Source organism: Rousettus aegyptiacus, unplaced genomic scaffold (genome assembly GCF_014176215.1).
Source record: "Rousettus aegyptiacus isolate mRouAeg1 unplaced genomic scaffold, mRouAeg1.p scaffold_m13_p_12, whole genome shotgun sequence".
Lineage (NCBI taxonomy): Eukaryota > Metazoa > Chordata > Mammalia > Chiroptera > Pteropodidae > Rousettus > Rousettus aegyptiacus.
The window spans coordinates 79300832-79324104 of NW_023416287.1; the positions used below are offsets into that span (position 1 = coordinate 79300832).

The 23273-nt window shown below is 35.1% G+C and overlaps 1 protein-coding gene across 3 annotated transcripts in view; it reads left to right on the top strand.

Annotated features, from left to right (window-relative positions):
• DCC (DCC netrin 1 receptor) overlaps nt 1-23273 on the top strand; it is a 1187310-nt gene that overhangs the window by 914587 nt on the left and 249450 nt on the right. For all 3 annotated transcript variants that reach the window (XM_036230053.1, XM_036230054.1, XM_036230055.1), the window contains 2 exons: nt 16333-16481; nt 18361-18499. In XM_036230053.1, the coding sequence (XP_036085946.1) occupies nt 16333-16481; nt 18361-18499 (288 nt within the window). The remainder of the gene's footprint in view (nt 1-16332; nt 16482-18360; nt 18500-23273) is intronic.

Below are 23273 nucleotides of genomic sequence, written 5' to 3' on the forward strand. Positions count from 1 at the left end.
TTTTTAATGAGGCTACTAGAAATTTTTATGTACATAGGTTCATTTGTGGCTCACATTTTATTTATACCGAGAGTGAAGAATTAGATGTATCACTGTGTCTTATATTCAACCAGGAAGAAGCCAAGAAGACTGCCAATCTGATATTAAATTGAGATTTAGAATTTTTGAAATATAGTGGACAAACTGAACCCTTCTCAAAGAAATATTTCTGACTTATCTAAAAAGCATTCATGTTTAACCATTATTTTCTTTATATTACTGCATATTTGCCCAAGCATCATTGTTAACAACCTTCGAACAGCAGAAACATTTCTTTCTTATTGCTCTGACAATTTATGGCAGCTGTGAAAATAAAAGCAAAGCGGGGGTTGGGGGGGGGGCTCGAGAAAAGGAAGGAATATTTTGATCTGAGCAGCATACCAGTATCCCTGTGTTTAGTTTTACTTAAAGTCATTGTCCAACTTCTGTGAGATGATTTACTACTGAAGTCTATTTGTCTTCTTGCTGCTATCTCTGAACAAACCCAAATCTTCCATGTGGTTAATAAACTTCTTATCTTTTGAATACTGAAAATAAAATAAACTTAATCCTCAGGGTGGTTCATTCAACAGACTGGGAGCCTTTTAGATGTCTCTTAGAGATAGAGGACAACTAGGTTTTTCTGCCCTGTGTGATTATCAATCTTCCCCTTGCGTGCGTGTATGTGTAAGGGCGTTAAAGGTGCTCTTCAGTGATAAATGTCAGTAGAATCGCAAAGTGAATATTAATTTCGGTATTGTCAAGGTCAGATGTGTACCCAGGTTCATTGTTATTGGAATTTTTATTGTTGCCACTGTTAGGAAAGATATTTTTATCTTGAGCTCTTTTTTTTCAAGTATTGGAAGAGAAAGGGAGCATAATTCTTCAACATGTATGTACATTGTTCAGGAAAAAAAAAATGCCTTAGCGCAGTCTGATCTGTTAATTGGGGTAATTATTTTGAATAAGATCAAAGTGTGGATTTAGAGGAGCTAAGTTAAGTGGGATAGGAACAAAAAGATAATCACAAAATCTTGAGAGACTAGCTGATGTTCCTGAAAAGCGGCTGACTGTACGTGAAAAAAAGGAAAAAAAATTGCAGGAGAAATAAAGAAGAAAAAAGTCTGTAATGAGTCTACTCATAGAAATAGGGTGTGAAATTAGCTGGGAGCCCAAGAAATTGAAAGAGAAGTAAGGATGAAAAAAATATATGAGGTTGTGGCTGTTTGTCTGGGGATAAATTGTCAGCTGGACACCTCAAACCTAATATAGTTGCCAAAACAGTGATAGTCACCCGCCAACACACCCATACATACAGTGACTCAGTCTAGTTTTAGTCTGGTGAAAGACGCCAGACACACCCAGCTATGCAAATCAGAAGGACGAGAGTCCTTCCTGATACTTTCATCTTCTTCACTGCCCTAGCTCCAGTCCATCAAAACTGCTGGTTTTACCTTCTGTAAAGCTCTTGAATTCCTCCTTTTCTCTGTGTCTCTAATTCAAGTCTTTAACCTCTCTCTTCTGTACTATAGCATATCCTTCTACTGGTCTCCCAACATCTACATTTGCCCCTTCTGTTCACTCTCTGTAGCTGACAGAGAACAAAATGCCTGAATCCATCAATGTCCTTATGATTCTTTAAGATCAAAATCCTCCTAAAGCCTTTAAGGCCCAGTGGGGTCTTACACTGACAACCTCTCCTACCTCATGTAGATCCCGCTCCTGGCTCCTTGTAGTCCCAACACCTTAGACTATAAACTCTAAGGACGGTGTCACTTTTTTCCCCTGTCAACTCTCACAATACCTGTCACACTGTAAAAATTAGTTAATATTTATCAAGCATTTCCTTCGTGCCAGATGCCATTCATGGAATATTTATTGTTAATCTCTGCAACAAACTCACATCACCAAGTAGGCACTAGTTTTTACCCCATATGTAAGATAAGAAAACTTAAAGACGTTAAGTTGCTTGATGCCAGCAACAAAGTCTGAATGAGTATTCAGATTTGAACCCAGGGTTTCTGATCCTGGAGTCCATACTCTTGTCTCTCTCACTGGAACTCTATTAGGTGGCATCAATGGGCATCTCTTGCCTCAGAGTAAGTAGTTCACACCTCTGACTTGTGAAACCTACGTGTTTGGAGGAGAGAGTTCAAAATTTCTTCCTTAATTTATGACCCCTCCCTAAAGAGCCAGTTCATCTAAGGCAGTTCCTTATCTTTTAAAGCCTGGAAATTGATAAACAATATTTCCCCCCCACCCCACAAAGAGATGGTATCTTTTAAAGTGCGCAGAAAAAGCCTACATGCTTGGCAGTCTAAAAAAGATGGCTACTTCCTTCTAATAAATGGCTGCAGAATTATTTTGTAAAAGCTGTCTATGCATGTCATTTATTGCTCTATTAAAACTACAAACATCAGATATTGATTCTTTCCGTTTTAACCATAATACTAGCCAAGTTGAGAGAGGTTGCTGAGATTAAGTTACTTTAGCACCATGGAAAACACTCTGGGTTGCACTTAAGCTGAAGGTATCTGGTCTGTGACATATATCTATTTATAGAGAACTGATATTTTTGTGTGCAGAAAGACAGTCCTGAACAATGTACAAGTCTCAAACAAGTGTGAAGAAAGAGGCCTCCACATGCCCACCTTGGGATCTTCTGCTTTAGACTCTTTCATAGGAATTAAGCATACATTGATTGTCTCTATAACAATAACAAAAGTAATTCTGTGGAGAATTTATAGGGAGGCTGAAAGGCATAATTTATATCTGTTATGATGACATATCAGGTAAATCTCCGCTCATAAATCAGACATTCTCTTGGTTACACGTGGTTCCTAAACGTAATCCCAGCCAGGACTATGTCCCATGCAGTATGGATTGCTGTGTTGGCCATTTCCCTGTCACATACATCATCTGCTCATGTTCTTCGAACAGTCTTGAGATTTAAGAACTAATTCTTTTTCACTTCAGTTATCTCATTTGGAAACCAAATTATGGAAAAGTCTAAGAGATTTGAGTTCAGGTAACAATAGTTTTAACTACCATATTGGAACACTTTCTTTTCCGTAGAGCCTCATATTATCTTTATAATAGCCTTATTATGTAGAAATTATAAACCCACAAGAAAATGATGTGCAGAGTTTTTAAGTAATTTGGCCCAAGGATACACTAGTAGTAGAGGAGTAGTGTTTTTTTTAGCCATATATCACATTTTTCTAAAATTGCTAGAAAACTATTTGATTTGTTCATAATGCTAGCAAAATAAAAAAAATCAATTTAATAATTTATAATTTCATGCTTGTAAGTTGTTTCCTCAATATGAGGTTAATTGCACCATCATTAATTTAGTTCTCTTTGGAATTATTTATACTTAAAGACTTCATTGTCTAAAGCTTTCCCCAAGCTATAGAGTGGTTTTCTCTCCATTTGTTAAGTTCCATTCTAAAAGGCGAATGTCAAGGCCATTATCCATCAAACTCATTTACACCCATGTGTCCCGACTCATCAAATTTTTCTTCACGGCTGAACTCCCTTGCCTTTTCCATCAGTGCAATTTTTTTTTAATTAGGGTATAATTGACGTATAACATTACATTAGTTTCAGGGATACAACATGATGATTCAATATTTGTATACACTGAAATGATCACCACAATAAGTCTAGTTACCATTTGTCAACATACAAAGTTAGATGCTTTTTTTTTCTTGTGATGAGAACTTTTAAGATTTACTCTCTTGGCACCTTTCAAATATGCACTATTTTATCGACTGTAATTACCATGCTGCATATGACATCTGCATGAGTTAACTTATTGCATAACTGAAAGTTTTTACCACTTCACCCCCTTCACCCATATGCTCACCCACTACCCCCTTCCCATCTGGCAACCGCCATTTTTTTCCCTCCAGCTGTGAGATCAGTTCTGTTTTGTTTTGTTTGTTTGTTTTGTTTTTTAGATTCTACATATAAGTGAAACCATACAGTATTCGTCTTTCCCTATCTGACTTACTTCACTTATCATAATGCTCCCTAAGTTGTTTCAAATGGCAGAATTTTATTCTTTTTTACAGCTAAGTAGTATTCCATTGTGAATGTGTGTGTGTATGTGTGTGTGTGTGTGTGTGTGTGCGTATTCACATCTTTATTATTTATCGATTGATGGACACTAAGATTATTTCCATATCTTGGCTATTGAAAATAATGCTACAATGAACATAGGGTTGCATGTAACTTTTCAGTCAGGTAGTATTTTCATTTTCTTAAGATATGTACCCAGAAGAATTGCTAGATCATATAGTGTTTCTATTTATAATTTTTGAGGAACCTCTCTACTGTTTTTTCATAGTGGCCACACCGATTTGCTTTCTCACTAACAGTTCATGAAGATTCTCTTCCCTCCACATCCTCACTAACACTCGTTTTTTCTTCTATTTTTGATAGTAGCCATTCTGAGAGGTGTGAGTTTATATCTCATTGTGGTTTTGATTTGAGTTTTCCTGATGGTAAACACTTTTTATGTGCCTGTTGGCCATCTGTATGTCTCATTTGGAAAAATGTCTATTCAGATCCTCTGCCAATTTTTAAATATTTTTTTAAATTAATTAATTAATTAATTTGTTTATTTTTATGGTAATATTGGTTAATGAAATCTGGCAATTTTCATCTGTACATTTTAACAGGCATATATATATTTACATTGTGCTCTGAGCTCCCATAGTTAGATAGCTTTCTGTCACCACATATTTGACTGCTTTTACCCCATTTACCTCCTTCCCCCCCCTACCCCTACCCTTTAGTAACCACTGGTCTATTGCCCATGTCCATGAGTCTCTGTTGGTCTTGTTCATTTGTTGCTTTTAGGTTTATATCCCACTAAATCAAATTTTTTTTTTGAGCTGAATGAATTCTTTATATACTTAAAGTATTGATCCTTATCAGATATATGATTTGCAAATACTTGATCTCATTCATTAGGTTGCTTTTGCATTTTAATGATGGTTTCCTTTGCTGTGCAAAATTATTTTAGTTTGATATAGTAATACTTGTGTATTTTTGCATTTATTGCCTTTGATTTTAGAGACAGCTCTGTGGTCAAAGAGCTTACAGTCTACGGTTTCAAGTCTTACATTCAAGTCTTTTAATTTTTTTAGTTATTTTCATGTAGTTTAAGATAGTAGTCTAATCTCATTCTTTTGCATGTGGCTCTCCAGTTTTCCCAGCATCAGTTATTAAAGAGACTTCTTCCTCTATTGTACTTTTCTTCCTCTTTTGTTAGAAATTAATTGACCATATATACATGGGTTTATTTCTGGGCTTTTTGTTCTGTCCCATTACTGTGTGTGTGTGTGTCAATACCATACTGTTTTGATTACTTTAGCTTTATAATATTGTTCAAAATCAGAGAATATGATGCCTCCAGCTTTGTCCTTCTTTCTGAAGATTACTTTGTCTATTCAGGGTTTTTCATAGTTCCATACAGATTTTAAAATTATTTGTTTTATGTCTGTAAAAATATTTCATTCTATGACTTCTGTTCCATGCTTTCTTATATTTTCTCTTTGTTAAAGTTCTCACTGTGTTTATTTACTCTTCTCCCAATTTCAGTGAGGATCTTTATAACACTTTAACTCTTTATCAGGTAAATCATTTACATTTGTTTTATTAAGATTTTTCCCCCTCCCTGAGGCTTTAACTTGTTCTTTTATTTAGAACATATTCCTTGGTTTCTTCATTTCCCTTGACTCTCTGTGTTTGTTTTGATGTATTAAGCAATACAGCTACCTCTCCTAGTCTTGAAAGAATGGCCTAATGTAGGAAATGTACCTTATCATTTAACCTTGCCTTAACTCTTGGTTGTCTCTAGAGCCTTTGTGATTGTCTAAGGAGCCCTATTTCTTCTTGAAAGGTCCCAGTTGTTGAGCCAAGACCTGTCAGTGCTTCAAAGGATGGGATCTCAGCACCTACTTTCAGGCTAATTTGAAGCCAGAACCCTCGAGCAGATGTTTTTAAACTTTGCAAAGAATGTGGGGCCCCAATTGTAAACCCTCCTGACCTCCAACAGTTGCAACAGTTGCAAAAATCGGGGATCCACAAAAATGTATAAGCTCCTTTCTGGGAGGTACTGGTGCATTGTAGTGAGGCCAAAAGAGAGTGCTAATATGGCATTCGCTGGCTTGTGTTCCCTGAGAGCACCTTTGTAGCCTCTAGATGTTTGGCAAACATGAAGCCCGCTCCTTAGGCTGTACGTCCAGGGCAAGTTAATAAGTCTTTTCACAGGAAGACTGAGAGTGTGATTTAATTGGCTGTCTGTATGGTTCTCTGGGGGCGGTAGCCTGCTAAGAACTGTCCCTTCAATTGTTACAGTCCTATGTGACACAGGAATACAAGCCCTTGTGGATACTTGTACCAGGTGACTAAGGTGCATCTCTCGTGTGGGGTATTCATGCCTGGCAGCTTTAGTAAGGCAGCAGGAGAGTGGAGCGTTGTGGTACACCCACGGGTTTTAGTGAGGTGGCGGGAAAATGCGGGCTGAGGCATGCCCGCTGGCTTTAACAAGGTATATGGAGATAACAAAATGGTGCCCACCGGCACCTCCATCCCTGGAGAGAGTTCCAACAGGCCCCTGCCCCTCCAACAGATGCTTTAAGATTAGTAAATGAATCTTCTTTACATATAGTCTCATTGCTTTGCAAAGGGATGCCTTTGTATTGGGCCTCGGGGCAAGCGAATCTGCGTGTGAACCCATTAAGAGCAGAATCGCAGTTCCCTGGAGCCCTTTGGATTGCCTGGACATAAGTCCTATTGTTTTTCAAAGTCATACATTTTGAGTGCTTGTCTCTCCATTGCAGGTCTCAAGGCTTGGGGTACCTAATGGGGGACACAAACCCTCTACTCCTTGGAGAGAAGCTTCAGATTTATGAAATTCCTCCCACTGCGGATTGCCATGCTGGGGATGGGGGTTTGGTGAGGCTGCATCTCTTTCTCTCCTACCATCTTGATTATCTTCTTTTACTGTTTCTTGTGAAGGAACTGTTCTTCTAGGTCTTTTTTAGAAGGAGTTATTTCGTATGTAGCTGTCAGTTTGGTGTGTCCACGGGAGGATGTGAGTTCAGGATCTGCCTATGGGGACACCCTTCACCAGTGCAAGTCTTTATTATTTTTAAAGAAATATTCTTGATCAAACATTCCATAACCATCCATGACTGCTATGCACTTCATCAATAGATCTATTTCTGAAAATCTTTATATCTAGGTATTTCCAGTGTGTGTACTTTCTCTGCCCTAAATTTCTTGAAAAATTTCTACCATAATAACATTTTTCACAGTACCGGAAATAAAATTATATGTTAAACATATAAAAAGTAGGATTATGCTTTAAAATTGGCTGATACTTTAGGTAAGATTTTTAATCACAATGGAAAGTAACCAAACCCAAGCTATCATGGGGAAAAAATTAAATAAGAAAAAAGTCAGTATCATTATATTTATATGACATCAAGCCTTTAGTAATATGGAAACTTAAGCACATTTGACTAAAACTTTAAATTTTTAGCTTCATGTTTGATATCTTTTAGGAAATTTTTCTAGGGCATAAAAACAATTGCTTTTGACATTACTTAGAAATCTCCAGTTTGAAACCTTAATCACACCATCAGGAATCTACATTCTCCACTCCAGTTTACATTTCTAGACGATGCCTATGTTTTCTAAAGTGAAATTCAAGATACTCTATATACTTCACCAAAGCTGTCACTACTTGGCTGCGTCAATGAAAGCCTGAACTAATCTTGAGGTCAATTCTTGTAATCACTTTTATTACCAACTGCTTCAAGTTCTTAGATGAGTCACAAGAAAACTTCTTTTAATTCCATTTTCTTCCAAAAGAATCAGAAAAGTGATTTCTACTATGCTATCATAAATATCCATCACTTAACATATTAGCAGATTTATATGTGTGTGTGTATATATATATGTAAAATGTAAGTTAAGTCATATACATCACACGCGTTTCCTATATATAGGTGTGTATATATAGATATATCTATATAACACATCTGTATGCACACACACACATAATAACACAGTTGAGTATATTGCAAGTTAGCAGATAGCACCTATTAAAACCCAAAGAAAAACGATCAGGTAATAACTGCTTCCTCCAATCAAATATTGTTAGACTTAACGTGGTTTTGTAATAGAAACCATACCCCATAGTTTGTGCTTCTTCCCTGCCAAATTACTGTCATATCTCATAACAATGTATAGTTCAGTCAAGAAGGGGTTTCATTATGTTAATAATTACATTGCCTGCAGGCTTTTTGATGCTGCATTCCTCATACAGAATAGAAACAGATTTCATAGAAATATCATTAAAGCTGTTAACTACAGGAGGGAAAAAAATCAAAGAGGCAATCAAAGCATGCACTTTATTATCAATAAATGCAAATAGTTTCAGAAATGACTTGCATTTGAAAACACATTCAGTGAGGATATCATTGGCAATGGAAGCTGCTGCTTAAATAAGAGAGCTTTGTGGTGTAAATCTATTTGGATCGCCACAGGTAATTACTTAGAGCCCTTGCTATCCCTTTTTAAAAATGGACTCAAGAACCTTTTTTAAATTAACAAAAGAATACGGAGATGGAATCATCTGCAGAATTCTCACCTGAATTGAGGGCATGTGAATTATAAGTCATTATTTGAATGACAACATAAGATATGTATTTTTAAATGCACTGATACTTTAGTTCTTAAATAAAAAGGATTTGGTGACTGTTAAATTGATGATTTAGGAACAGTAGGATACATTGTACTCCAGTCATTTTGAAAAGACTTGAAATATTCAAATGTTCAACTAAATATTCTCTGACACTAACATTTATCTTCATTTCGGACTTCCAGCTGAGAAACATCAGTATAATGGTGAAAAGACATTAGCCTTACCCAGTATTATGAAGATGTTGGCACTTTTGATCCTTCAAAGCTGTTTCTGTGAAAACCTTACATTCATGTTTTTATTTATAAAGGGATTGTTTAAACTTCCAGAATATTTTTAGAACCATATATTTGATAAATCATAATTTAGGTTTTAGGGTGATTTATGCAAATATCAGATTACAATAAAGACAAGTCAGGAAGGTAGATGAGTAGATATTGACATAGAAACAAAGCAAGAGAAAGGAAGGAAAAGAAAAGGGTGTTAATGTATATATGTTATATAACTTCTTAATTAGCAGCCATAACATCTTACAAAACCTGAAATATTTGGTGAATTAACCCTAATGAATTCAATGCCTTTGAATGTCCTATGACTTGGAAAATTAAGTAGAAAAATCAATTTCACTAACATCTTCCAGCTTTTGAAACAACATTTTATTAAAAGTTGAAGATGTCTATTCAAAGTGAAATTATTGCCATCTTTAACACCATAAAGTAATTAACGGTCATCACAAATGATTTGATAAAAAAGAATCACCGATTTTCAAAACCAAAAGAAACCAGAAATGTTATCTGATTCATTGAGAGCTACCACTCGAAGTATCACCTCAAAAAAATGTACATCTTATGTTCTTGAAAATGTCCATACAATTTCAGGGGGTCCATGGACTACTTGATACCAATGACTTCACACAAATAGAGTTAAGAAAAAGAAACTATTCCTTCTGACTCCTATTTTAATCAATTATAGCTCATTAAACTGTGATTTTCTTTTTCTCTCTCTCCCTCTCATATACACACACATATATACACTCATATATATAACACAAACATACACAGTCAGTCTTTAATATGATTATACATGATAACTCTTTATTAAAGATTTAGCTAACTTTTATGTTTTATTTTTGGGTTAATAAGTAATAAGATCTCATTAAAAATACTCTATCATAAATTCATATATAGTCAGAAATTATCATTCCCAGTGCAAATAGTGACATGTAATACATCTCATTTACTCAAACTTAAGTATTAAATTTATTCTCAGGTACAGGTGTTATAATGAATTTCTACTGAAATGCAATATTGAAATTTAAAGAGGCGGTTGGATAGGCTGACATTGATTGATGAGTTACTTACATGGATTATGCATCTATTCTTGAATCTTTCCATTTTTTGAAGAACTAGGTAACTTGAATAGAAATAGAGAGAAATTAGATACAGTTTGCCACAGAATTATTGTCCAGCTGAGGGGATCAGTGGGGATTATTAAAGGCATCTTGGAAATGATGAGCAGTTAAGTCCATTAAGTTTCTTGACTGACATACTAAAGTGTAATGAGATGAAAGGCTGAAGTTGTTAACTGTATTGATTTCACATCTAATTTGTGTCTCTTTCTCCTTCTCTCTCTCTTCCTAATAAACATATAATAAATCACATATGTAAAATATGTAAGTTATGCTTAAATACACTTTATGGATATGGATCTGAATAAATACACAAGTATATACATGTATACATACATGCACAAACATACCTCCACACTCAACATATAACACAATGTTTTATCTACAGACCTATGGTAGAGCTCTAAGTCAAAAGGAAAATATTAGGGAATTCATGACTGAACTAATAGCACTGCTATTAAAAAATGAATAAGTATTTAATATCTTATGTGAAACAGTCTTGACAGTAGCCAGGTATATTTGTGAAGAAGAATATCCCACATGCAAGCAGTATTTTGATCTGGATGAAATAAATAAATATATATATGAGATAAATATATAACTTGATAATTCTTTGATCTTTTGATGTTTGTATTTACTTAGAACATAGGATTATGATAATTTCATTTTAATATATGCGTATTAGAGAAAATACAATGCAATCAGATCCTAAAATCAATTTTATAACAATAGCTAAAGCAGGAAATAATGTAGTACTAAAAGGCAATCTTTGAGTAGAAAAAAGACAATTGTTAACATTCTAACCACATATAGAATGTTATCACGTGGATGGAAATTGGTGACAACATGTACTGTCATTTGTAAATATTTAAACTGAATGCTTCTCTTTTTACTACAGGTATCTATATTCTCTGCTTGAAATTCTAGAAACCCAAGCACACATTTTTCCCTGATGGTGCCTAATGATTTTAAGGGAAAGGAGGATAATTCAGTTGGTGAACAGGCGATCAAAGTAGGCACTACCAGTGTGAGCTGAATCCAAATTATGGTACTTACTGCCTGATGTTCTCCTATTGGTGCTAAGCTACTTATACACATAAAGAAATTACACAATGGGCAAAGTGCACACAGGCTCACATGCATACAACAAACACAGACATCTGTAGCAACTTCAGGTCTTATCACGTGTGTTAGGAATACACAATTGTCTGATGGCTTGTAGTGACTACTGAATCAATAGCATCAAGTGAATTAGACAATAGTGTATTTTAGGCTTGTAATTTACAGTAATGTTGGACAGTTGTGTATAAAGTTGTTCATTTGACACACATTTATTATTTTCTGTATACCTAGTATAAAGTCATTCATTTGACACATATCTATTAAGTACTTTCCGTATACCTAGCATCGTGGATATTGTTGTAGAGAAGACGAATGCTCTCGTTATTTGGTAAACTAAGTGCAGGGGCTTTGACCATTCTCTCGACCAAGAGCCAGGACCCAAAGCAGCCCTGGTAGGGCTTTGCAGGAGAGGAGTGATGCTTAATGTTTGTTCTTGTGGGGCTGCTGCCTTGAGGTGCAGATGTCCTTATAGTCTATTCTTCTCACAAAACCTGATGCAGGTGGCTCTGAGGCTGGCATATCTGATTTCCACGGACTCAAAGAGTCATCTTCTGGAGGGTGGTGCACTCTCTGCCCTTATCATGCTAGGCAACCTCTCAGTTGTTCTTCCAAATTCTCTAGTGGCTGGCTCTTCAAAAATTGAAGAGGATTTGAATTATTTCCTATCTCCCTCTTAGTGCATCAATAGAAGAGATAAATATAAACTCCCCAAACACATTTCCTTTCCTTTCTTCCATATACTCACTTGTCTCCTGGTCATCCTGAGAAACCTTTCTTGAATGTGTTACATCTGATAGCAGTAGTGACAGCCTTAGCGTCTGGCTAATTTTAAACCTTGGCCTTTGCTCCCAGAATGAGCCATATATATAGTAAGCAATGATTTTTCAGATTAGCCATGGGACAGCAAGAAGGAACACATTCTGTTAGTACTTCACATGTCACTGGGCCACACAAACATCTCTGTATGTATTTTCAAAATTCTAATTCCCTCATGTTCAACATGTATCGTAAGCACATAGCTCAGTCTCAGTTCTATTGCTCCTTTCTCTGTTTTCCTTCCTTAGAGAAATAGTAGACACAAATCATAAATGTTCCCCCTTGGAATGTTTGCATTGTCTTTGTGAATATATAAGTAATTACAGAAGCATGCACATTGTTTGTTTTCATTATTGTTCTTTAAAATGTTGTACTTTTAAAATCCAGGTGAACAATATCAGTGAGGGTTTTAATTTTGTTTTTGTTTATTTTTCCCCCCATGGAACAAAATGTCTCCTTCATTAGAATACAATTCTAATTGTATCACTGAGAACTTTGACACAGGCAAGACCCCCTGTTGTTTAATATTGTCTACTAAAGTTCCATTTGTGGAATAGAGATTTCCCATAGACAAATTACTCCTTTCTGGAAGAAAACCAAGGTGGGGGTGCTCTTATAAAGTATCTACAACCGTGTGGGAGCCAGAGCTCTCTCTGTGGAAGAAAAGACATGTAAAGGAAGAATGAGGAAGGCAAGAACAGACCCTGTAGAAATAGATTAGGATAGTAGGCATCTCTGTTGAGTCATGAGAAATATGTGTATATATCTGTATATTTGACTATATGTATACATGTATGCATTTGTGTATATATACATATATGTTTCTTGTTCAACGAAAGAATCTAGAAGCAAAGACAACCAAGTAGCAATGAGCATACCTAACACCCAGATCTCTGTCTCAAATAGTATTCCCCACTGAATGGAACCAGAAATCTTTGGAGAAATATTTGAATCCAGAGCTAGAGCAGGAACAAATTGAACCTGGAATACATTATGCCAGAAAAGAAAGAAGTACTCCATAAATGACAGGGCATGTACAAGGACAGAAGAACCAGATTAAAGATGACCCTCCCCTCCCCTGCAACTGGCCAAATCTGAGACAATTTGAACACAAAAATAACTAAGGACAATAATGAATTATAGATCATAAAAATGTAGGGATCCATGTGCCCATACCAATAATGGATACATAAGCAGAGTGAAATATGGGCTCTTATAATAGAATACTAAGTGCCAAGTGGTTAAGGCAGAAAAAGTGCTCGAATAGGAAATAAATCACCATTTGTAACCACCCTGGTGAAATTGATTCCATCAAGAACCATGCGCAGATACTAACTCTAAAGGTAGCTAATAAAGAGAATTATATTTACATGGTCCTAATGTAGTATCTCTCCACCGATTGTTTATTAGCTCCAAATGGTAGAGCAGGGGGCCAGAATGGGGGTGAGGTGACAGGGGGACCAGTTAACCCTAAAAGGGAGAAATCTGACAGCACTCAAAATTAACATACGGGGGACTGAAAGAGATCTTGTGCCTCCAGAGATGATGCCCTAAAAAGGACAGACATCACTTATGTTTGATTTTCGACTGCAATGTATTATCTAAATTAAACATGAAATAACAAAGACAGTCCCAAAGTGAGGAATATTCTATTTTTTAAAAAAACTGTATTCTTCAACAATATAAATGCCTTAAAAGATAAAGAAACTTTTTGGAACTGTTTCAGCTAAGTTTTAAACAGATACAGAGACAAAATGTAAACCTGACCCTAGACTGGATCCTGAATTGGAAGGGAAATGCTACATAAATGACCTTAATGGATCAGTCGACACATTGTGATACAGATTAAGGTTAGATAAAAGTATCATGTTAATATGAAATGCACTGAAGTTAATAACTATATTATTCATGTACACATTGATTCCTAAGAAATATGCACTAAAATGTTTAGGGATAAAGAGCTATGATGTGTGCAACTTAATCTAAATAGAGAATACATATTCTCTCTATCAAGAGATAATATTCTTTCAATATATATTTATATATTGCATTTACCACTGTACATATAGGTTATAGATTGCATTTATCACTATCAATCTATATATAGTAAATGATAAATGCAACATAAATGTATATATAAAGAGAATATAGATTCTTTTTATATATGTATATATCTTCATGTATGTGTACCTATACAAAGTGTTAACAGTGAGTAAATCTGAGTAAAAGAAATATGATATTTTATATATTATTGTCATAAAATTTTCTGTAGGTTTAAAATGATTTCCAAATAAGTTTTCAAGAAATTGTTAACAATCACTCGTTAAAGTGAAAATGACACAGATGTCAATGATAAGGGATCTCAAAATTTAGGGACTGGTGGGAAAATATGTGCAAGTGACATAAAATATGTGGTTCCAACATCATAAATGTATTTTTCCCCAGATGAATGTGTGAGCAGTAATGTCTTTAGGAGGCCAGGTTCCGTGGAACAGATTTTGAACGATGGTCCAGAGACGTAGGTTTAATGCTGATCTAAAGAGTGTCATCAGCTATGCTGGTGAGGTTTTCATATGCTTTTTGCTATGGAAGTTTGAATTCACAGGCCTAACATGTATATCTGTCTAAAGTTAGGTGGTATCCAAGACCGGGAAAATACACAGTATGTTTAAGTTAAAGTGGTTGTTATACTTGCAATAGTGAGGGTACTTATTTATTTTAGATGACAATAAATAACATGTCTGTCCTTTACCATTTACAAATCATATATTTATAGTCAAGTATATTTGCACAAATAAAAAATTATGCACGAATTCAAATTTTTCAAATACGGAATCTGAAGCTTTTTTTTTTTTTAAGTCATTGCATACACAGACCTGACCTGACCTCATGCTAGGCTATACATAGTCTTTTACAATTCTGTTTGGTACAAATATCATATTTTGCTGCAGATATATGATTTGCACAGACCCCAAATAGGGGTGTTATATGAAACACTGCAAGTACACCATGTTACCTTTCTGAAATCTGAAAATTCCTGGACCTGGAAAATCTGGACCCAAGTGTTTTACTTAAGTGATTGTTGACTTGTGCTCTTATTTCTTTAATAAGGAAGTTACTTACCCTTGATTAAGTAAAGCAGTAGTTATGAGAGAAAAAATGGAATGCTAGAAAGTGAAATTGAAAATTAAATCCTGAAATTAATTTAAAATACCCAGAATTGGGCAAGACTTTAAAATGCTGACTTAAAGACAATGTGGTAAATTATCCATAGCTGCGCCTGTTTGAATTGTAAGTAGAACCATAATATACAAGTATTCTCAAGGTATTTTCTCTTTTCCCTCTATAGTTATTAGGAATACATAAGCAAAGGCTTACTAGCGTAGTGGAAAAATTTTCCACTCTAAGAATTTAGATTATGAATCCCACCTTTTTCTGCCATTGCCCTAGTCACTCCTACTCCTTGACTAGTTTCCTCAACTGTAAAATGAAAAAAAAAAATTTAGATGCATACAGGTCCTCTTTTGAATTTTAAAAACTTTATATTTTATAGCTTTATAATTTTATATATTTTTATTGTGGTGACATTGGTTAATAAAATTATATAGGTTTCAAGTGTACAATTCAATAATACATCATATGTATATTACATCATGTGTTCACCACTCAAATTTCCTTCTGTCACCATATATTTGACCCCCCTTTACCCTTATCTTCCTCCCCCAACCCCCCCTTTCCCTCTGATAACCACTAAACTGTTGTCTGTGTCTATGAGTTACTGTTTGTCTTGTTCATTTGTTACTTTCAGATTTATATCCTGCATATAAGTGAAATCATATGGTTCTCAACTTTTTCCGTCTGATTTATTTTGCTTAGCATGGTAATCTCAAGATTCATCCATGTCATTGCAGATGGCGGTATTTCATTTTTCCTTATGGCCAAGTAATATTCTATTGTGTAAATGTGCCATATCTTCTTTACCCAGTCATCTCTGGAGGGGCACTTTGGTTGTCTCCATGTCTTGGCCACTGTGAATAATGCTGCAGTGAACATCAGGGGACATATGGATAAATGTTTTCAAAATTTGAGGGTAGATACCCAGAAGAGAGATCACTAGATCATATGGTAATCCATATGGTTTTAAAAATAGTACATGCTGCGGTAATTTCCTTGAACTGTAAACGATGTAATTCTTTCTTTTGAGAAAGAGAACCCTCTTATACTAATCACTTTCTCTTATGTACAGTGCAAGCTCCAGGGCCAGTAGAAAACCTGCAAGCTGTATCTACCTCACCTACCTCAGTTCTTATTACCTGGGAACCCCCTGCCTATGCAAATGGTCCAGTCCAAGGTTACAGACTGTTCTGCACTGAGGTGTCCACGGGAAAGGAACAGGTAGGCGAGGGAATGGGCTCCACTTCTGCCACCTATTGAATAGCTGTAGGGCTAGAGGAAATAGGAGATCTGTAAGTTCTTGAGACCTAGTCCAGCGTCCAGCACAGTAACTGGATAGCTGATCAGTTTTAAAGTGCCTGCTGCTGGAAACGCTAAAGAATTTAATTGAATTTTGGTGGTGAGAGGCAAATGGATAATGAGAGGAAGTCTATATAAAAGACAGCAATGTTTTCTTTTGAGTATGTTGTTACCTGGGCTAGTGTAACCATATTTTTATTAACCCATCTGGTCCCAGAAAGCATTTACGTTTTCATTTCTTGTCCTAAGTGAGGATATAACTTATATTCGATGACCTCAGCCAAATTGCTTTTTCCATTCCTATACATTTGATATTATTTCTGTCTTCTCCCCACCATCGGACTGTCATCTGTCACTTTTCATTGTTTTCATTCTACCTTACTGCCACGGCTACCTCCTTCCTCCTTGTATTTTATTTCTAATTTGCAGTTAGACAGACACCTGGAAATAGGCAAACCAGATTTTAAGGTAAACTAAGAATTAATGAGACTTTAGAGAGATACAGGAAACTCTGCAATATTATTTTGTGACATATACGTGACTGTTACTTCCAGATGCCCAACTTCATGTGGGAAAAGATATATAGACAGGTGTATAGTTAAACAGGAAAGACCTAGCCATGGCCTTGGGGTAGTGGAGTTTTTAGGATGTGTTGTGAAGTTTGCCAAGCCTAGCGTGGTCTTTGTGCTTTCATGTAAACTACACGATAGAGATTTTCATTTAAAAAAATGTTTTGCGACAGTGCTATTTAGAAATAGTTCCAAGTCCCAACTAATATCATAAGATAAGGATTACTAGAAGTTCCTCCTACGTAATCGTTTATTCCATTTTTCTTATTCGCTGTTTCCATTCTATTTAGCTCTCATTTCATCTTTCTATTATATTTACTTTCTACATATTTTAGCTTAGCTTTTCAGTATTCCATTTTACCAACTCACTTTAATAAATTAAAAAATGATGTTACCCAAGATACATTTGAGTGTGAGAATCATTGTGGAGAGCTAAATAATGGGTCTGCTAAAGCTGGGGTCCCCACCTTCTGGGCTATGGACTGGTACCTGTCCACCGGCCACACAGCAGGTGGTCAGTGACGGCCAGAGAAGCATAGTTTCATCTGTATTTGTAGCCACTCCCCAGCACTAGCATCACCGCCTCAGCTCCAACTCAGACTATCGGGCATTAGATTCTCATAGAAGCACTGGTACCTGGTGCCTAAAAGGTTGGGGACCGCTGTTCTAGAGGGAACTGGCCCTGATTTTTCCATGACCTTCACTTCTTGTACCTCATTTCTGCACCTGTGAAGTACGTAAAACAGTTCTACACCTACCTCACAGCATTTCGAGAGATAAAAAATTATAGTAAAGTATCTGTCAGTTTCGAGAGATGTAGGTATATTTCAGCAAGAGAAGAAAGAAATCTATTGTCTCGGCGAACTATTCCAGTTAGGGTAGAGGAGCAACTCTCTGTTCCTGTGGATTTACAAGCTGCCTCTTCCTGTCAGGGTCTCCGTGTGGACAGGATACTGCACACCATTCAGTGTATTCACTGATGTTAAACAAACTGGAACTTAATGACTGTAAAAATAGCATGGTGCTATTTTAACTAGGAGTCTACAGAAAGGTTTGGACATTAGCGGAGGGGAAGGTGTGTCACAAGAGTAGGTTTTACAACAACTCATTATAAGGCTATAGTGTAGTTTTGTAAGAGTCTAATATCCAATTTACTGAGTTTGTGCAGAATGGCAGCCATTTCTGTTTTAATGTGCTTTCTGAATAACAGTTTTGGCATTTTATGTCTCCAGAATATAGAGGTTGATGGACTATCTTATAAACTGGAAGGCCTGAAAAAATTCACAGAATATACGCTCCGATTCCTAGCTTACAATCGCTATGGGCCAGGAGTATCTACTGACGATATAACCGTGGTCACGCTTTCTGATGGTAAGTTACAGACAGTGATACTTGACTCACACATTTACTGCGATAATCAAATAATATTGTGTGTATATCATAGATTCTATTTTCAAGTTTCCCTAACTAAAACTTTAAGGAATATATTAGCATAAATTGGAAATTTGGCTAATTTGCTCAACTATCAATTATAGTCAAATTTAGCTTTTATAAGGTATACAGGATGTCATATTAAATAGTCTTCAATATGTGTCTACCTCTTCAGAGCTCAAAATAATTTTTGTGTTTTTCTTTATAAATATGAACACATTTATGCATGTGTGTGGACTAATTTACATTGGCATGTTTCTTTTATTTATTGTTCATTAAGGAGATAGATGATTAAAAGTGTAAATGATGGACAGTCCTCCTCCATATGCGTCTTTATTTGAAAGTATATCATAAGGATTTAGGCTAAACAATCCAGCATTGAAAGTATTACAACTTCATGTGAAATGTACACTTTTATTTGTACTGTTCCTAACAAATGAAAAATTGTTTATACTTTTATAAATGCCATAAATGAGAGGGAAAAAAGCTTAATGAAAAGGGTGGACTCGACAAAGCAGTAGCAGAGGAAATTAGACATCTAAGAAATGAATGATAATGTGATGTTGGGAAATTTAATGCAAAGTGAAAAGGTACAGCAGAGTGTGTGATGTGGGGCCAGTGAAAATTCAGTCAGGTGTAGAAATGCAGAGATGTGACCTCCATGAATATTAAAAAGGCAACAAGCTATTTCTTTTCACCATCAGTTTCCATGTTGGTGTGTGCAATTCTGTAAATTATTGATCTTTCAAATTTCAAAAAATAAATGACTTTGGCTTGTGATTCGTGACCGATCCACCATTCTTTAATTTAGGAAATTATCTGGGCAGATTTTCATACAATATCAATGGAATGAGGAAGGGTGCCCATGTTATTAAGGGCAGTGTGAAGAAGATACAGGAGTAATACTCATTTGCAATTTCAACTTAAAAAAATATTTTATATGTGACACCACTTTAGTGTCATTTTTAATGTAATTCCTATGCCTATCCATCTGATTCTGTTTTTGAAGACAGAACAGAATATTTATTGGCAGAATAAATTACTTCACAACTTATAATTATAAAAATAAAAGGAAAACAAATGAAAGTGAATATTTTACATAATTTATGTAGATTTCATTCATACTCTGAACTGTAATACTGTGGCCTTATTCTCCACTTAGGTTTTAAATGTCATAAGTGAGAAAGATAGATTTTACTCATTAGTCCAAGAATTATCATCTAGAAGTGTTGCAGCATTTAGGAGTTAGAAAATGCCTGTCACTAAATTAAAGGATTTCATGACCCTAACTCAACAAGCATCACTGTGCAAGGAACCCCAGCTTTTCTCTATCAGATGCATTTGATTGGCAAAAGCAGGGACTTCCTGGCCACTTTGAAGAGGGTGCTTCAACCTTGTCTGCATTCATCTTTACAATCAACTCATCTCTTTTCATTTACAAAAAAAAAAACAAAAAAACAAAAAACAAAAAACCTGCACTCTTAGCTTCCATTTCCTTATCATTTAGTCCTCTTCTCTCTACCTCAATTTGATGTCTTCTTTCTACTAAGCTGTCCATGCTGAGGTCAAACATCTAGATGTAAATTTAGTCACATTTAATAGTCACCTAATTCCCAGTCAAGCCCTTTTCTCCTTGACTTTCTGGATGTTATGAAAGGGAGATGTGAAAAACGAATGCGCTAATCCATATAAGCACCTAAAACATGAGCATGGCATATATTACATATTTATTAAATATAACCTATGCCAATGTGTGGGTCCCTTTTTTCTCATTATATTACATGCTCCTCGTATGAAGGATGATGTTATATTGATCTCTGTATTCCTCCTAACTCAGTAAATATTTATTGAATTAACCAGACATTTCAGCCAAACTTGTACAAATGTTTGTATGTATAAACATATTTTTGTACATCCCATTTATGTGGCTAATTTAACATATGGCTATGTTTAAATGCATGTGTATTATACAGAGAATCATATTTCTTACCATGTCAGAGGTATCCTTACCATAAAAAATTTGTATTGGGCCATAGAAAAATTGGATAAAAACAAAAGTGAAATGCAAATTTTTTTCTGAATTAATTATCCCAATGTCCTCCCTGTTATGCTGAGATTCTTATAAATATTTTTATCCTAATGAGCTATCATCCTTATTTTAGCTCTGCTTTAATTGTTTTTCTGGGAAGAAACATTGTTTTTTGTCCAAATTCCTCCATCTAGTATATTGTTGGTTTGCAATGATCCCCTTCTTCAAACCATCTGAGATTGTAGATCATCAATCTAGGCAACCTCATATCTAGTATAGAACATAACTAATTTTGCCAGTTTGTTCTCAAACATCATCTCTTGAACTAGTTGACATGCGTAGGTCATTAACAGATGATATGAATTAACATTTATCAGTGTCCATTTGAGCTTGTCCTGTGTCCAAAAGCAAAAGGACCCAATTTCATAGGCAAACTTAACTATAGGCAAACTTGCTGTTACCACTAATATTTATTGACTACTTATTAGTGCAAGACCTTGCTCTAAGAACTTTGTATTATTAACCTTTTATACTCATAATACAATATTTTCTCCTACTTTACAGGTGACAAAACTAAGATAGTAGACACATAAGCTAGTAATTAAAGAGACAGGATTCAGTATGGAAATATAGCGCGTTCCTGTCATTCTATAACAAATGTCCCATATTAGTTCCTTCAAGAAAATAGCTTATAATTACATATGAATTATTACAAATCATAAATTATGTACAGGACAGCACACACTTGATATGGAGAAGAATTCAAGAGACTCCATACAGGGATTCATGTACTAATGTGGGAACTCGATCTACTCTATAGAATGACTCATCATCACCAGGTGTTTCAAACCAGCACATTCCACCACAGAGAGAGGAGTTTCCAGACCAGACACCTCTGATTGGCCTTAATGGACCTACTGTAAATGATAAATCACTTGACATTTTAAAGAGAAAAGCAATGAACTATGTCCTTCCCCTTCTGTCTCATGAGACAATGAAATATCGTCATATAAGAAAATAAAGAAAAACCCAGATATATATGGATTCCACTCACTTCCACCAAGCATCTAATCCTCTCTATTATATCTATTTATCTATGAATAATATGGAAATGGATAGTCTGAAAGAGGGAATAGCATTTGATACCTAAAAGTACTGTAGAAAATATTCTCCATTTTCTTTGCTTACTGTGTAAGGCAGGGATAGCCAGTGCACTATCAATGGAAAGTAAGAGAAATTTATATTGCAAAAAAAAAAAAAAAGACACAATACATTATAACACCATTGTTATAAGTCCACCTTTGGGACTCCGTGGCTTTCAATTCCTAATACAGAAAATAATCTTGATATTTATCAAGTTGTGGCAGTTACAAAAAGAAGTGCACATATTTGTTCTTTCTCTTATATATTGGCTATCTGGAAATACCATTTATAAACTTACATTAAAATAACATTTGAGGGTTACATGTCAGCAAGCACAGTATCTAGAACAAACAGTGATAAATTCAACCTACTTTCTCCTTCCTTCAAAATTCAATCACCTACCATAAATCCAGCTAATGTTATCAAAATTATATTTTGATACTATTTAATTGGTCAAAGGCAGGTATAATATGATTAGTAAAGTATAATATGATGTAAATATTAAATATACATTAATTATAAGCTAGAAACTTTTTCATGTTTAAGAAGTGATTTATTATTACTTACTAGTAAGATGTTATTTCCAAACTTTGCTTTTAAAAGATTTTTTTTCAGAAGTTTGTGATAATATATGACTTAGAGCATAGCATTCTTTTTCAGTTCAAACCTATTTTAATTTTCAGTTTTTTATAAATAATTTGACATGGATTATATTATATTATTCCTCATTGTGAGCCTATCAATTCGTTTAGTTTTTCTGATCACACAATCATTGTTATTTCCAGCCTATCTCTAATCTTTCTCTTTTTAAGAAAGGAGTGTAGAGATCATCTTATTAAGGCTTCTGCATTCTTCCCTTTCCTGTCAACTGGCCTGAGATGTCCAAGGGTCTGTGAAGGTAGTTCAGGGAAGTCCATTTTCGTTAGCATAGAATTTGTAGTGTTGAGATGGTATGAAGGTTGCCAGATGCAGAAGAGCACTTCTGATGATTTTAGCTTTAGAGAAAATTAATATCTTAATAATTTTAATAATAGTAACATGGAAATGGAATGATATAAAATTAAGAATTTAGAGATGAATTTTTGGGGGAATCTGATCTATGTTAATAACAACACACTTTTAAAACTACACAGAAAAGGGTATCTAAATGTCACTGAACATGTGAAAAGATGCTCAACATTACTTACTAGTCCTCAGGGAAAAGCAGATAAAAACACTCTACACCTCCCAAGTGACTAAAATTAAAAAGATTGAAAATACCCAATGTTGGTAAAGATATGGAACAACTAGAACTTTGCTACATTCTCCGTAGGGGTGTAAATGGTTCCAATCGCTTTGGAAAACTTTGCATCTATTAAAGCTTAACATATGTGTAACCCACAAAGGGGATTCCACTCTAACCAGTATTTCCACTCCTAGGTATATAATGAAGGAAACAAGTGCAGTTGTCTCCAAAAGACACATGCAAGAATTTTCATAGCAGATTTACTCTCATGGCCCCAACCTAAAATAGTCCAATTGTCATTCATTCATCAGTAGAAT